Source organism: Artemia franciscana, chromosome 2 (assembly GCF_032884065.1).
Source record: "Artemia franciscana chromosome 2, ASM3288406v1, whole genome shotgun sequence".
In the NCBI taxonomy this organism is placed as follows: Eukaryota; Metazoa; Arthropoda; class Branchiopoda; order Anostraca; family Artemiidae; genus Artemia; species Artemia franciscana.
This window is the reverse complement of record NC_088864.1, coordinates 19,526,350-19,544,002: the sequence shown is the minus strand read 5'-3', so window position 1 is coordinate 19,544,002 and position 17,653 is coordinate 19,526,350. Positions and strand designations below refer to the sequence as shown.

Sequence of the window (17,653 nt, the reverse complement as noted above, 5' to 3'; positions counted from 1 at the left end):
TAAATACTTTTAGATTATCAAGGTAAGTTGAAATGAGTGCAAAATTTTCACTAATTAAATCATTACTTAACAAAGCAAAGAATTTTAAGGCATGTTCTATAGATTTAAAATATCCAAAACCAAAGTTGTTTTTCTACATGTAAATTTTAGTATGAAAAACAGAAAAATCCTCAATTATATTAATTTTCTAATATTTTTTGTTTCTAGATAGTATTCTTTGTTTGGTAAAAGGGTTATCTGCGCTTGGCTGGAAGCAATTAAGAGTCTTAGCTGTGCCTTTTTTGAGGGATGGGAAAGAGTGTACCTTTTGTGACTTATGTGATGTTACCTATTTTGTTAGGTTTCAAAAAAGCCTTACGTTGCCCTCGAGCTCACAACACTGATATTGGGAGTCTCAAATTCCACCATATGACCTAGCCAGGCATGTTAACTGGTTTTGCTGCATTAATATTTTAAAATATATCTATAATATACGTATCATCTTTTAAAGATGATGTTAGGGTTAGATTATCTGTCCTCAAAATTAGATTGCTGGCTTTTGCTTTTTAGTTTGTATTACTAGCATTACTACTAAAACTCACTGCAGCCCCAAGTCTCCTAAGGCCAGCACATCTAAGTTCGCTTTTCTTCCACCCCAACCTGTTCAAAGCTTCACTCTTTAACCCCTCCCATGAGTTCCAATTTCCCCCAAATTCTTTTGTGTGACCTCTCCAACCCATTTGGGGATGCCCTGGTTTGAGTTCGGTCCCAGAGGGATGGCCAAAAAGACCGTTCTTCATTCATAAGCTGTGCCCTAGCCAGCTCAACCTTTCTTTTATTATATCCTAAAACGTTGACAAATTGGACCTCCATTAATGAAAGGATCATCACGGCTGGATTTGCGGGTAACAGTGCAAAGCTAACCGTATTGAGCATGCTACTCACATACAAATGACACGGATGACGCAGTGAAAGATAGCTTCTACAACACCCTTCTAGTAGTGACAAAAGACTTTCCCAGTCATGATTTTATTTGTTTTGCTGGTGACTTCAATGCTAAAGTGGAGCATGTTAGATCTTATTGTTCACAGGTCCTTGGAAGTGAAGGACTTGGGGAGATAAATGAAAATAGAACTCTGCTAGTGTGGACTTTGCTCTTACAAATGACCTAATAATTGGGGGTACCATGTTTGCACATAAAATAATCCATAAGTATTCTTGGAACTTCCCTGATAGAAGAATGCATAATCAAATTGACCACGTTTTGATCAACAGAGCGGTGTGGTACAGCCTGCAGGTTGTGAGAGCTTTCAGAGGTGCTGACGTGGCGTCTGATCATGCCATAATGATAGCAAGGATAGCGTTGAAGCTAGAGGCCACACCGAAGATCAGGTCCAAAGTAAACCCAAACATTGGCTCCTCGAAGCTTTACATTGCGACAGTTCGGAATGAGTTTGTTATACACTCTCTAACAAATTTGAAGTCCTTCTCTTAGATGTTGACACTGAGTTAACATGGAACACCATCTAATAGGTTTACAATCAGACGGCTGCCGCTACGCTTGGGTACACCGAGAGACCAAAAGACCAATGATTATTAAACCTGGAACCGGATTGGTGAGCGTCGTCACTTAAAGCAGCAGCTCCAAAAAGGTGGTGGAAACACAGATAAAGTTCTGAAGAACCAAATATACAAAGACCTTGATAAACAAGTCAAAAGGAGCGCAAGGGGGGGGGGGGATAAACGCAGCCTTCTGGATGAAAAAGCTACCATGGCGGAGGAAGCGGCAAAACGTGGTGATTATAGAACTGTATATAAGATTACCAATAAAATTGTGGGGAAACGCTGAATCCTAAACATACCAGTTAAAGATGCAAATGGCAAAATTGTCTCAGAACCAGCAGAAATACTTGTAGTGTGGGCCTTGCGCTTGAACAGGTCCCGCCCAGTGAATTCGCCAAATATCCCTACAACCCCTTTCTTGAACTTCCAAATCAGCACAGAAGAACCTCATGATGTAGAAGTTCGACAGGCAGCCCGCAAGATTAAGAATGGCAGAGCCTTTGATTGTACAGGGTTCGGGACCCAAATTGGAGAATGTAAGCAGCTAGCCGATCTGGATTTTGCTGACGATATTGCCTTGATGGAAAGTTACAGGACCAAACTCCAGGATCTCCTCAATACTATCCGTGAAAATGCTGGCCGACTTGGCCTCAAGATCAACACAGAGAAGACAAAGAGCATGGCAACAAACTAACTCCCCCTGACCATAAAGTGTGGAGATTCAACTGTCGAGCAGGTCGTAGAGTTCAGGTACCTCGGCAACACGGTAGAAAATTCAGGGTTAAGGGAGCGGGAAATGCAGTTGAGGATAGGGTGAGCTTGTGGAGCTTTTATCCGACTAAAACCATTATGGCGATCGAAAAAGTATTCTGCAAAATTAAAAGTGAGACTATTTAATAGCAATGTCCTTTCTATACTCCTCTACAGCAGTAAGTGCTGGAATTTAAGTCAACAACAAGAGAGACGGATTCTTGCCTTTGAAAACAATTGCCTTCGGAGGATTCTGAATAGCGACTGGAGAGATCACGTCACAAACCAGAAAATCCGATCTATCTCAGGCCATCCCATGGTTACGGACAACATTTGACAACGGAGGTGGTGATAACTTGGGCACCTGATCCGTATGAAGGACTATAGGATCCCAAGACCGATCTTGGAATGGCAGCCTTGGGGAAACCACAGGAAAGGTCGACTAAAAAACACCTTGCGTCGCAGATATAGACGGGACCTGTCCAACATTTATACGACGATAAAACCCCAATGGGAAGATGCTTTGGTGGTCATGCATATACGTGACGACTGGCTGATCTTCGGGGATGACCTGGGTGCCTTTAGTGGCACAGGAAGATCTATGGTCTAAGGTAGAAAGGAGGATAGAACTACATTTTTCTTACTGCTTGTCGTTCGTTTTACGGTTAGTCAAACATATGCATAAAACTGATTATATAGAGTAATTCTGAAAAAAGTGTAACAAATATTCCTCTGCCTTTCGGAAGGCCCACGTTTCAGAACCATGCTTGACCACTCTCATCATTATAGGTTCAGATATTCTAATCTAGGTTCGTTGACCTATCTTTGCATTCTTCCAAACATTTTCAGCAGTGAAAAAACACCCTTAGTCTTCTACTGGGGCTATTCTACTTTTTACATCTTCATTGCATCTAGCTCCAAAATTTAATTCTTTTTGGATCCATTTGGGCACTTAGTTTTTATCTAGGACACTTAATTCAACTGCATACTCTAAGTCTAGAAGAGTTCTATCTTCAAATTTGATTCCATTATCTTCCATAACCTATCCTATGTTTCTTTGACCAAAGTCAATAGAATAATTAACATAAACGGAAAGAGGACAAATCCTGCTTAACTCCTGTTTCAGGTTTCAGCACCAAACCAGCTACTAACCTTACCTTAACTACAGCATTATTTTTCTTGTACAAAGCACTAATCACTTTAATTCCCATATGTGGTATACCCTACAAGGATAGGAATTTCAATAAAGCCCTTCTATCAAAGGGCTGCTCATAATCTATAAAACTAACTCAGCTAATATGTTCCTATATGAACTTACATACACACGGAGGGCGTATATAATTTCCCAAAAAGGACCACGAAGAATACTTTTGCAAAAACGCGTTTGATTTGTTAGATCTTCTATCTCCCTAAGTGCTGTTCTACAGCACTCCCTTGCTTAAGTTTGTATAGTTTTAGTGTGTTCTTATCTATGTTACTAGTTCTCGGCTCTAGAACTTATTTTCTGCCTTATATTACGTTTTTAATGTGCATTAATTCTTTCATAATTAATACATACTTTTCCACTCTGTAGCTTACAACTTTAGAACAGGTAGGAGAGTAAATAGCAGAAGATTTTCTTTGGGGGGGGGAAGACTGGGTCAAAGATTTTGGATCTGCATTTATTAAATGATATTGAATACATAATTTGCCTTCAAATGGGTATTCATTTCTCTATATACTACACTCCCCTCACCGTTCTGCAGATACATGTATGTTTTTCTTGTGTATCTGTTTTTCACCGTATTTTTTATTATTTCAGTTGAAGGCTAGTCACAAGGAGCGTTTGGATTCCATCAAACACTGTATATCAGTTTCTGCAGAAAATGTACATCGTTTAAGAGATAAAAAATCTACAGACTTTCCAGAGAACACGAATGCGGTAAAATCATTGAAGAAAGAACAATCCAAGGTGAGACTCGGATAATTCTGTAAAATGCAATACTGTACTAACTGTTTGAATCCAGTTCAAAAACTTTACAAAGTGTATGGTAATGGTGCAGGAAGAATTATTAAAAAGTATTCGTGTCTTTTTTGTGCTAAAGTGGCTGACCCATATGTAGACTATGACTCTTGTACGTTGCTTATAGACCTTTTCCTTCAAAGACATCAAGCCTATTCCCATTTGCTGCTGAATAGAGACTTTGGTCAAAAATATAATATTAGATTCTTATTTCTGTCAATATTTGTAAGTTCATTTTGTTTGTTCGTGAATTTGAAAGAATTGTTTAATTCTATGGTCGCTTTTGCTCCAGATAAAGACCAGTATCTGTTCTATAAGATACTTTTGCCAAAAGTAGTCACTACTTTTGGATTTATCCTATCACTGTTGGTGATATTTAACTATAAAATTTCGTATCAAAGGCTCAAGTGCATTGTTAATGCAGTTTCTTTAGGACTTTCGTTGGAAATGTTACACTTGGTCTTTATAGTTTGGTATAGGGAGTTGAATGATTTTTTGTTTTATTTGGTGATGCTGCAATTTCATTCTTTTTATACTTTAGTAAGTGGCATATCAGTGGCTGTAAATCGTAAGCGCTCTACTGTTTTTATGACATTGCTTCCTCTGTACTTCTTGTATCTTCTTACGTCTGTGTATAATTTCCAAATGATTTTATGTTGGATGCAATAAAAAACCCTTGTGATAGTCAGTAAATTTATATTTTTGTGCGTGTGGTGATGAGAAGTGGCTTTATATCTATTGTAATTTCCAGAAGGATTTTAACCTCAAAATCAAGCGGATGTGGTTTTCACAAAAAAAAAATCATTAGTTACCAAACGTAATGAAAATTGCTTTAAAGCTCACTTTTGCTGTGGGTGCTCACGCCCAAAGAGGCATTCGTAAGCGGCAGTTTTTGACGCGACCTTTGTTGCATTGTCCTTGGGCTTGTCTAAGTTTTTGAATATTTTTTTGTTAATCTGTATCGTCATTATTTCGGTAATATGAATGATTTTGCAATGAATTTACAAATTTGCTACCAAGGCATAATCATCATTAACCTTATTTAATTACGTAAAATAAATAAAGCAACATTTGATCTTAGGCTAATGAATTGATAGATGTTGGGCATTTGTATTTTCTCCTGTGAAAAACCTTGCTGAGTAAAAATTATCTATGCATCTTTTCCCCTTCAAGTATTGTTACCTGCTATAGTGGTGCTTGATATTATTGAATTATTATAGCTGAGGCAAGCCAATGAGTTTGAAGGATCTAGATTTTGAATTCCCAGAGAGGAGGGTGTTTGAGTTTGCACTTTTCCCTGGAAAACCTTTATGAAACATTGGAAGTTTAAGAAGTTCACTTCTCTTGAGTCATTTACTATGCACTATGGTTTTTTATTAATCTGGGTGTATGTCCTCCTATCTAGCACATCTGATAGCACAAGTTTTCCTGATCTGTCGTGGGAATAAAATTCAAAAGAGTAAGCTATAGCTCACCTCGCAAAAAGTGACACTTGGTGCCAGTATCCCGCTGCGATAAGCGAGCCTTTGTCTGAAGTATTAATACGTTAAAGACAGTTTAGTTGGCACTATCTATATTTCCATATTGCCTGAACGCTAGTGCGTTTTCAACATACCAAGTTTATCTAGTACCACAGAGATTGATGGTCATTGTGGAGCTTGGCTTGACAGGTCAGCAACAGAAAGTGCAGAGACGACAGCAAAGGGTGATCCCAATGTCGTGCACCGTAGAGATTCTTACAAAATATATACGATTACAAATTTTATTAATAATAGTAACTGTTCAGCTTCTTTACCCTTTGTTTTGATAAATGTATCTTTTTTCTTCATGAGACTGTCCTTTACTCTTTTGGGAATTTGAGTATTGATTTTTCAATATTCAGCTGTTATTGCATCTTGTAAATCATCAAGGGTGCATGGACGGTTCTGATGCACAAAAGAGATAATTTAAGTTGTCCCCAAAGAAATTGTCAAGTGAAAGGATTTTGATTGGGATAGCCACTCCACAAGACATCTTAGTCCAATCCATACTCCACTAAAAGTCTACTTCAAGTAGTTACACATGCAAATGGCAAAGTGAGATAGAGCTCCGTCTTGCTGAAAAAGGAGTATTGTCGTCAAGTTACTTAGACATCTCCAAGGTTGTCAAACAAGGTCTACAAAAAATTTAAAATAGATGTTGCTGGTGATAATACTACTAAAAAATAGGGGACCAACGATTATGATCTTTGAGTTTAGTTGATGATTTCTTAGTTTAACTGATGATTAATTTAACTGATGATTTCTCTTCTCATTCCACTTAGGATTCTTTTTTTCTACTAATAGCGCATATTATGCAGGTTTACTTGGCCACGTAAATGGAAAATTTCTTCATCACTGAAGAAAAATTAATGAATCTTGTATTCGATTATACACGTAATCACAGAAGTCTAATCGTCAATCAGTGTCATTGCCATGTAGAGTTTCTATGAGATGATTTTTGGTACGGATTAGGTTTCTTTACAAAGTAAATGTCAGAACACCATGAGCTACTTCTGAGACACCCTGTAGTACACTAGTGTATATTCAATAAATATTATGTTGCAATGTGTGTCATTACATATGTTGCTATGGAGCTTCATGTTTCTAAGGAAAAAAAGAGGACACGTCGGTGCTAGCCATGCAAAATATTCAATTTCCTTGTTGTTCAAGCCAGAGGAATGTAAATTTTCTACATAGTGTTTCTGGCCAAGGGGATTCCAATGGTATACTGTTTGTTTCGATCCAACGCCACTTTTAGGGGTCTCGGGCTTGTTTTGAAGTTACCTTAATTTTTTTTCAAAATAACATTTTACTATTGAGACTAATTTACACTAAATTACTAACATTTTACTATTGAGACTAATTTACAGTTACCGTACCTGAATCAGCAGGAAATGGTAATCTATACTCACTTGCCAGGTTTTTTTTTTTTTTTTTTTTTTATTTTGGTTACCATGGTCCTTGGCTCGTTCCTTACTAGGCTGCAACTGCCACTGCAACCATGATAGGAGCTGCAATACTTGTAGTTTATTGCGCTAAAATTTTTATTTATGTTTTGTTTTTTATTTGTTATAAGCAGTTTTGATTGTTCAATCAATATTAATGCCTAGCTGAGAACACATGGAAACTGGGCTCTAATAATAGTAACCAGAATATTTTTTTTCTGAGAGAGGGAGTGTGGGTGAAAAACACAGCAAAACGAATTTTTAGCCACAAAAGTCTTCTTTACGAAGACAGTTAATTTCTGTTTCGTTTAAACATGGCGATTTTGCTGGAGAATAGAAAAAAAAAGAAAAAACCTGACGGCTTCAAAATTATATTTTTGAATTATAATTCAAAATTACATACACTAAAATTATATTTTCAAGTTGGAGTTTGTAGAAAGGTTTAATGGTATAAAGTAATGAAGCGTGGGATTGGGAACGGAGCCATAATGTACTTTTTAAATCAATCTTGGTATCAATGGCACCATTGTTGGTACAGTTCATAAGCGCTTTGCTGCTATTTAGGTGTCGATAAGTGGAAGAAAAAACAATCCAACCCATTGGTAGTACTAAATCCATTTAGAACTACTCAAGTGTACATACCCCCCCCCCCCACCAACAATGCCATAAAACAGTCGTAGACGAGAAGAAACATTTGCTAAAGTTGCTTTTACCTGTTGCTTAAGTAAAAGGAAATTATTCACTAGTGAATGATTGCTTAAAGAAATTTTTTTCTAGTAAAACTTTTTTTTCCAACATCACCTTTTTCTCCCTGGAAAAAGTTTTTCTAGTCACCAACACCTCCCACTACCCTTCGAAAAATTTATGCAGGGGCCTTTTTTCAGTATTGAGGAAAAACGACCAAAAAAGCAGTGGGGTATCTATAGGGTAGCTAGGAACATCTGTAAACTGTTTTTAATTCAAAGTATTTTACAAAAAAAAAAAAAAAAACAAGAAAGGCCGCAAATCACCCCATACATTTGCTACAGCAATTACTAAAAATAAAAATAGACAATAAGAAAAAAAGAAGAAACGACTGCATCTTATTGAATAGGGCCCACCAGAAAAATAACACCATTTCCCCTTTGTCACTCTTTCCCTTTTTTGGATTTGTAGAGAAAAAGCAACTGTTTACATTGCTAACTATAATTTAATAAAACAGCTTACCTAGGTATAATCTAAAGCTAAAACAACTCTAATTTTAGACCAATAGTTTGTGTTGCCTGTCGCGTTTTCTCTTCGTTAAATATCATTTAAGAATTAACGACGCTTCTTGACTACTAAGGTCCCTGCGTCGGTCCTGCAGTGCATTCCTGCAGCGTGATTCGATCTCCGGGTCCCGTATTACCAAGCTAAGGTCAAATCCACTGCGCCACCACAGGACCTTCGTTAAATATGCTATACTGCATTCATCTTTTTTAACTAGTTTCTAATGTTTTCATTGACTAGTATGGTTTCTTTATATTGTTTTCAAATTTGGCCTTTTATAATCATATGAACCAACCAAGCCTTGCTCTAGTTGTGTCTGTACCACCACAAGTTACAATTACCACATGGCCTGTCTTTGTCCCTGTTATGGGTATTATATTGGCCTTTGAGTTTTCTCTCTTGATAGTGGGCAATCATTTAATGGTTTGCCCTCATTCAAGTGTATGTTTAATGGAATGTTGATAAAGGAAGCTGGTTTTTTCCTGTTTAGATTGTTTTGTCTTCTATTAAAGTTTATATTCGATGTTTAAGTTTTTTGTATAATTGTTTTAGTTCTACAGTTTTAGTATTTCAGTGCGAGACGGCAATTTTGCTTGCATTAACTAGCTTTATCCATATACTGGATTATAATTTTTAAATTTGCTTTGTGTTTTTTTTTTTTTTTTTTTTTTTTTTTTTTTTTTTTTTTTTTTTTTTTTTATTGACTGAAAAATGTGTATTCGGAAACATACAAAAATAAGAAAACTATCCTGAATCTGTCTATCTCTAAGACGAATCCTAAGTGATATGATAATTCGGGCTTGGTGACTAGATGGATCTGAAGCTAATAAAATCAATGATATAAGTATCTTCTTCTTTCGGAAATGATTTTACGACAAATGTACAGCCGTAGGCTTATCGCAGGAACACTAAAAAACCTTTTTCCCAAGAAGGATCCGAAAGGTTAGTATGCTAGACTTGGAATTCTTAGTCCGTTAGGAAAGGCGCTCGAGTCCTGGTGTCGCCGGTTATTTGATTTGGAGCGAGGGCCAGTGGCGTGACCCTGTAAGCCCAGCCAGAGCTGACTCAGCTCTACATGGGTACCTGGTGAAACCTGGGAAAGGTAAACAGAAGGGCATACAAAAGCACAGGATGGCTGGCCTCCAACCTCCACTGCAGTTCCTTGTCTGAGGGGCCATGTCACGGAAATTTGCACTCTTTTAATAGGGACTGTAAAGTCCAAGACCGTTTTCTTTACCTCTTCGTGTCTTTTTTTATCTAGTTGTCAACTTCTGCGGCATAAAGATCCTCTAACCTTGAAGGATTTTGTTCAATAGACAGCTTGTATGTAAGACTTCCTCAGTTTTGTTATTTTATTACTGGGCCTAACTCTCTTCAATTACAAAGATGGGCAAAGTGGACATTAATTACACGCAAAACGGGATAAAATTGATAGAAGTGGGGTTGCCATGAAAGCATTAAGAAAGAGAACGAGTCCTTTTTTATTTATCTCTGTCTGTCAGGAAGATAGCATGGGATCCCATTTCAGGATCAGAAAGGAACAGTTGCTAAAGATCGCAAGTCAACCCCTGTCCTGGGAAAGGAGAAAACAAATCTTTAAACAATGTCTGAAGAATGGGAATTTACCCTGAACTAAGTGGAAAGCAAATGATGAAAAGGTGAAATGAAAAAGAAGTATTTTGATGAATACCACTTACATATTAAATTAAATAGAAAGAATAAGTTTAGTAAAATTGACATAAACTGTGTAAGCTTGACATAATTTAGATCGCCCTTAATCTAACTTCATCATGAAATAAGAAAGGCTAAGTCATGTAGTAATTGTATAAGAGAGGAAACTCGAACATTTTTTGTAGTGCTAGTCGCATAGAGCTTTGTATTTCATGCACGAAACTGAAATCTTCTGTCGAGGATTCAGAAACTGAGGAATTCACCAAAAACTCAGCTCATACAGCGCCCCATAGGAATTATTTATTAATAAAACACATAATTAACATAAATTTCTAATGGACCGAAACGAAAAAAGAACTTGGCCACCGTCATCGCCAACACCACCACAATAATCAATGAATAAATTAAAACAAAGATCGTCATTTACCTGTGGAAACTATAAATCACCGTAATTCCCCAAACAATAAAAAAGAAATAATATTCCATAAATAACAGAATTTTGATAGTTCTTTGTAAATAAATAGGGATTATCGCTAATTTCAGTATCACTTCTTAAACTATTCTCGGTTTGGTTACCTTCATGTAAAATAGAAAAAGTACGAACGGGAAGAAATACATCTATGTACACAGAAATTGGCACCGACCTTTGTATCATGGAAAGAAACAGTAAACCGAGTACACAATAAATTACTGAAAAAGCATGACTGAATATCCTGCTGGGGTTCAAAAGTAAACCACAATCTATAAAATTTACGAAGGCATGAATGAATTTATACATTTGAAGTTTAACAGGCTTATGATATAATTTATATATCATGTATATATATGTATATATATATATATATATATATATATATATATATATATATATATATATATATATATATATATATATATATATATATATATATATATATATATATATATATATGTTGAGAGCATAGATTTCGTTATATATTACTGGAAATACTATAGCACGATTTATAAAAGTATGAAAGATTTATGTCCTGTGAAATGGCAAAAATAATAATTTTGTTTGTCAGTAATTTTAGTGAAGATTCTGTGCATTGAAGCAGACCAAATAAGCCTGTTCTTATCTGTTTATTTATGTAGAACTTCTTTCTAGTTTAATTCATTATAGTTTCTTTTCAGTGTTGATTGAATTATTTGCTAAAAAAAAAATTCATAAAGTATCCTTCAGACCAAAGAACTTTTCCCTAAAACAAAGTTACTAATAAGCATTTTCCACGAACAGTAAGCAGCGAAGCTAAACCTTTGAGAACGAATAGAATGAAACATATATAAGGTGTAAAATTTAGAGTAAACAGAAATGGGTAAGAATGAAGAAATGGGTAAGAATGAAACCCAAAAGAAGAAAAACTACAATGAACAATAAAATTAGAACTAAGACGAACATAAATTACCACTAACAAATGTAGCGCTCCTGCGCAATCCAACTCCTCAAATGGTTAGAGTATATTTTTGCCCTTTTAAATAGGTTGTTAAGTCGAAAGGGTTGTTTCTCCAATTGGTTTAATATGCATTTGAAAGGAATCAGGGGGACCAGTTCATTAGATTATGGAGGGGTTAATTCTTTTTCAATAAAAATACCAAAATAGGTATTCTTCAAAATCTAGGAAGGTAGTATGAAGAATAGTTCTCAATTATATTTTGTTTTCAAATACTAATTGTTCGGGATCTTTTAGTAGAAAGGCAAAATGATGTTTATGTGTGGTAATTCCAGTTCGTTTGGAGTTTGACGTCATTGATCGTTGTAGTTTTCCTTACGGAACAAAAACAATAGAAAAATTGGATTCTGTGTGGTAGTGGACATAAGCCCTCGGTAACTAGTCGTAGCTTTTATCCATAGGTCAGTTACTCACACCAGGAAACTTTTCTGGGTGAGGTTCGGATTGGCTTATGAGTACATCCACTTTATCACGTATATAGGGCACTGGAGGCTACAGCCGAATGAACTCTCCCTCGACTTTCTATGATTAAACATTCCATGATGAGGTCAGGTAAAAAAAAATGAGAGACGCGTCATTCTCTACTGGACAAATATGTATCACGCAGTGGAAAAAGTCTTTGGCTGTTTTCTTAGCTGGTATAGTAAAGATCAAACCCGGGTTGCAATGTTTGGTACTCACAAAAGGCACAAAATATAGCAAATTCCTTTATTATGAGCCCTTAAAGAGTCTCCATGATGTTCCAGTGCCATTCCAATGATGTACTCTTTGTTTCGATCCGACGTGATTTTTTAAATGGGTTTCAGGTTGTTTTTTTGAAATCTCCTTGAAATTTGTTTTCAAAATAATATTTACTGCTAAGAATAATTTAGATAATAATTACCATTCCTGAATCAGCTAGAAATTTCAATTTTGTCTCATTAGCTAGCTTTCTTTTTCATTTAAAAAAATATATGAAAGTACAGAGCTACGTTCAAACTTAAAATCAATGAAAATGATCCTATATATGAGAGTGGCTACCGCCCTCTCTCCTCTCTATCTGTCCACTCTTCGTATTACAGTTTTGAAATATTACAGGTGCTATTTGTGCTCCTTGTGACTCAGAAGCCAAACTTCAGCGCAAAGGGTGGGAACTTTGGTGGTTGGCAGGGCCCCTCGTAAATAAAGGATATTTCATGTTTTTTTTCAAATTTTATCGTTACTCTTGAATTTCTTTTGATTTTTTTTCATTTAAAGTCCGTTTGTTTTTAATGTCATGATGGGGGTTTACTAAGGATTGAGATCTGGCGGTTACTCAGCCTCCTGCTCTTTGCATGAAATCTAATTTTGCATAATAATGCTTTAGAAGTCAAAATCACTCGTGGAAAAGCTGAATCCTTAAAATTGTGTCTGAAGAGTCAGAAATGTCCCATATTGCGCGCTTTGTCGAAATTTATTCTTCCAAATAAAGAGATCGTCCCTGTTGCCATATGCACCTGCAAAAATGCACACTAAAACTTTAGCACAAGAGCGCAAATTTGACTTTCGGGGCGAAATATCTCAGCTTCAATAATGTATGAGATGAGCAATTGATGTATGAGAAAAGCAATTAAAGCTGGAGACTAATTCTCCTGAAAGTGCTGCTGTACCAACTAATTGATGTATTTTCGTGCATCAAATGTTCAAATCACGTTTGCCGAAGTTATCTTCAAGGGAAGGGTCCGCGGTAGATCCTCTGGAAGATCTAGGCATGGTAACTTTGAGAATGACCTCTTCTACCTTCTGAAATAAGCACATGATAAGATATCATACAGGAAACTGATCCATGGACTTAAGAAGGAGACGGTCCCAACGTAAACCAAAAGGATGGCCTAGACATTAGTCAACTCATACGTTTAGGGGAACAAATACGCTACCACACGGTAATATGGTCTCTGAAACTGTGAGGCTGTCTGTATTGCTTTTTGCTAAACCAAATTCTAAACCAATATTTCAGAATTTTTGCTAATTAGTATTTTGGCCCTAATCATCAAGAATAGTTGTTTTGTGGTGCAAAATGAAACTTCATGTGGCACAAAATTGTTCACTTCAAACACTTTTAAGCACTAACTTTGCTTGAAGTAGGGCACTATTTTCAAAATATATACTTGTCGTGTTGCTATTTCAGATTGTAATGTTACAATATTACGTCTATTATCCAAAAAGCTCAGATATCCTTGAATACAAAGCATGGTGGAAGTTTGATGAAATTCTTCAAATGTGTATGCTACCTGCTATGTAGTTCTTAGGGCTTTAATGCTGGGATTCTAGCTTCACAATGGTAGTTAGATACTTTAAAGACCCTTAAATACCAAATGTGTTGGAAATAAAAAAAAATGTCAAATATTGCCTTACCTTAAATTAGCTTACCTTGAATCGCAGCTTGGAGCGATATAAGGATTTTCCATCCTTGTGATGCTCCAGTGATGAAAAATAATTCGTTTGGTGTAAATTGTTTGATCTAGCCTCTTGTGGAGGACTCTGCAGCTTCCCCATTGTAAACGAACTCTGTGCAGAGCCGTTCCTTATCAAGGTGGGACTTGAACGTGTCTGTTCAAGATGCAGAAACTCTTTCCCTCAGACAGTTGACTCCACAGATTGATGATTCTTTGGCTGAAGAAATGACTTTTATGTCTACTCGTGGAATGCTGCATCGGGAGCTTCATTGAATGTCCTCTAGTACCAAAATGCAAGGGCTGTGCAAAGAGACCGGAAAGAGTGTTCTCAGAAAGGATTTTTTTTTTGTTAAAATCATATCACGCCTTTTTCTTCGGTATCACAGTGTCGGCAGCTTCAAACGACGTAGTCTTTCTTCGTATGGAAATGTATTCATGCTGCTAACCATCTTAGTGGCACGACGCTGGACATCCTTAAGCAACTTCTTATCTTTTTTGAAAAAAGGGGCTGACATTACGACCTCCAGACGAGGTCATACAAGCGCCTTATATAACTTCATAAAAACTATTGGGTATCCGCTGGAGATGGTTCTTTTTATAATATCGAGGGATATATTTGCAGAAGATTTTAAACAGGCTTAGCATGGCTGCTAAACTTTAATTGGTGATCAACAATAACCCCAAGATCTCTTTCATTGGAAACAGCAGAAAGGAAGTTGTCTTGAAGGAAATACTTATGATGCTTGTTGTGTTTGCCAAAATGGATGACATGACATTTGTCAACATTGAAAGCAAGGAGCCACATGTTAGCCCATCTTCCTAGACTGTCAAGATCTGTTTGAATTGATTGCTGGTCAGAAGGAGTAGCCGCTTTCCCAACGAGTTTAGAGTCATCAGCGTAAAGGGTAATAAGATTTGAAAGAAGGGTGGGTAATTCGTTAACATAGAAGTTGAAAAGTGTTAGTCCAAGAATAGTGCCCTGGGGGACGCCACTTAATACAGTTGTGGGAGAAGAGAAATGAGGAGTTCCTTGTGAATCGAAAACTCTGACAGTCTGTAATCTTTCAGAGAGGAAGTCCATAATCCACTGTACAGCACGTTAATTGACACCTGCAGCCTTCATTTTGATTATGAGGAATTCATGAAAAACCCTGTTGAATGCTTTGGACAGATCAAGAAGAATTATGTCGACAGGAAGACCTTATCAAGCAGTGTAGTCTCTAATTCATTTTTTTTGGATGAGGTTAGTGTCCACAGTTCTACCAGATCTGAATCCATGTTGTGATGTGGAGAGGATATTATTGACCTCAAGATGTTCAATTAGAGCTTTGTTAACAAATCTCTCAAGCACGTTAACAACCGCAGAAGTGATGCTTATAGGACGGTAATTTTCTGCAGAGTCTCTTTGACCCCCTTTTATGGATTGGGGCTATATAAGATGTTACCCAGTCATGCGGTAGTTCCCCATTTTGAAGAGATAACCGGAGCAACATGCACAGGGGGTAACTAAGAGCTTTAATTCATTATTGTATTCATTTATTGTGTTTGGGTTTCAGACAGTCATCACTGTAATTTTAACGATTAATGTTTAATCATTTAGAAAAACTCTTTAGGTTAATATTCCTTGAATAACCATCAGATGAAAGAGGTTAAGCATGTCTATGTGCGAGGTCAGGGGATAGGGGAAGGGCTTGAGTCTAAAGATCGCAGTTTTTATCCTTTTATCATATAGACAAAACATCATTGAGTGATCCTGATTCAAACAAGGATAACATATCCAGCTACTGAACTTTGCATAGTTGGGATGTCCTGACTCTTGTGTTGAGAATCGCTCTCTTGACGTGTGGCATGAAATATTTGGAGCTGTGGGAGGACAAAGATGGTTTGGTGGCTTCTGGATGGTTTTATTACTGAAAGAGAGCAGAACATTATAGAGAATTTGATACAGTTATTTCTGTGTAAAAATATTCGAGTTATATGAGTATTGTAAATCATGTACTTTGCTTTAATCTGATTATATTGTCTAAACATAATTTACCGAAGGAGGAAGCAGGATTGTCTTTTATTTTACTGTAACTTTGTTTTAGAGAAGTATTACGCACTACAAAAAGCTTCTTAGAGGATATTTACATTACTACCACATGTTTTTCAACAAATTGAAAAATGTACGAATAATTTTAGAGCAAAAAAACGACAACTCCCTTTTCTCCCGTCCTCTATTTCTGTGCTTCTCCTACTCTCATCTGGTCTCTTTTTTTCTCTCTCCCCCCTCCCTCTCTCGTATTATTAGTATTATTATAGGTATTATTCGCAATTCGATTTATTCGTGTTTCTGCTCTTCTGCTGTACGATACGATAAATAAACTGAAATATGTATTTTTCTAAAGTCAAATAGTTTCTAATGATTTAGCATGGATGATTATTTTGTTTTGTTTTCTTTTAGTTGAGGCTTCTAAAAACCGAAGCTAACGTTGAAGAAATATTGCAAGAAAAAACTTTAAAGACTTATTACGAAAGATGCAGGAGTTTCTACAAGCCACCTGATTCGCATTTTTAGCATTAAATAGATAATTTAGTAAGTTTCTTGGGTGAGAATGAGCATGATGTTTGTAGTACTTTTCAATAAATGGTTTAGTTATTTTTGTCTTACTTTAAGTCTAACGAGAATGGGCGTATGGAGTCCCTGACAGAGAGGGAGTTTCAAACTCCTGTAATTCGCCTCGCACTGAAGTGCAGTGGCGTTGATTATCGAGGAATGTTTAGGGCTATAGCCCACCGGATTTTAGGAAGTTCTTAAAAATGGTAATTTTTATTCATATTGAATTGAACTTAAGTGTAAAAAATGGAGTGTGTTCAAAAGTGTCATCAGTTGTTCTTATTATATTTTCAAAATATTCTAAAAAAATGTTTTCAAAAATGAATATTATGAAAGTGATACGAGTCAAAATCAGGAAAACTTTCTGGAAATCCTGAGTTTTGTTTCTCAGTTAGAAAGAACCCGATGACTTAAGCTAGAAAGAAGATGCAGACATTACGCCAGTATTGAATACCAAAATTACTTCAAGTTCAAGTTCTATTTATTTTCATAAAATAACAACAACAAAACAATATCCCAAAGGGCTCAATGGCCCGTTATTTGGGAAACGGCATACAATAAATAAAGAATCATAAAACTTGTTATAAACATACTAACCAACATCTAAATATAAATATGTAAGGAAAAGAAATCAACTCACCGGCAGTCCCCACGAAACAGCGACCCTCACATCACCCGACAATAAAATACAAATTAAAATTCTTGCGTCATCGAGGATACAACACCAACAAAACAACAACCCAAAAAAATAAATGAATAAACCATAAGAAACATTTAATAAGAAGCCTTTAATAAGAAACTTTTCATCTGTCTCTTAAAGGAGCCAAGTGTTCGTGACTGCCGGATCTCAGCGGGAACCAAGTCCGAGCACGCCCCACAGTCAGCCGCCAAGTCTGAACGAACCGAGGGACTAGCTGGAATCATCACATCCTCCCGGTTACCAACCATATACAAATTTACTTCCTCTACTAGTTTAAGCAGTTCCGAAAAACAACA

The 17,653-nt window shown here is 36.4% G+C and overlaps 1 protein-coding gene across 3 annotated transcripts in view; it reads left to right on the top strand.

Moving 5' to 3' along the window:
• The window catches only part of LOC136038339 (protein MIX23-like), a 39,262-nt gene extending 22,563 nt beyond the window's left edge, over positions 1-16,699 (top strand). For all 3 annotated transcript variants that reach the window (XM_065721426.1, XM_065721423.1, XM_065721431.1), the window contains exons 3-4: positions 4,094-4,243; positions 16,505-16,699. In XM_065721426.1, coding sequence (XP_065577498.1) covers positions 4,094-4,243; positions 16,505-16,618 — 264 coding nt within the window. In that variant the 3' untranslated portion in view covers positions 16,619-16,699. The remainder of the gene's footprint in view (positions 1-4,093; positions 4,244-16,504) is intronic.
• Positions 16,700-17,653: the final 954 nt, after the last annotated feature.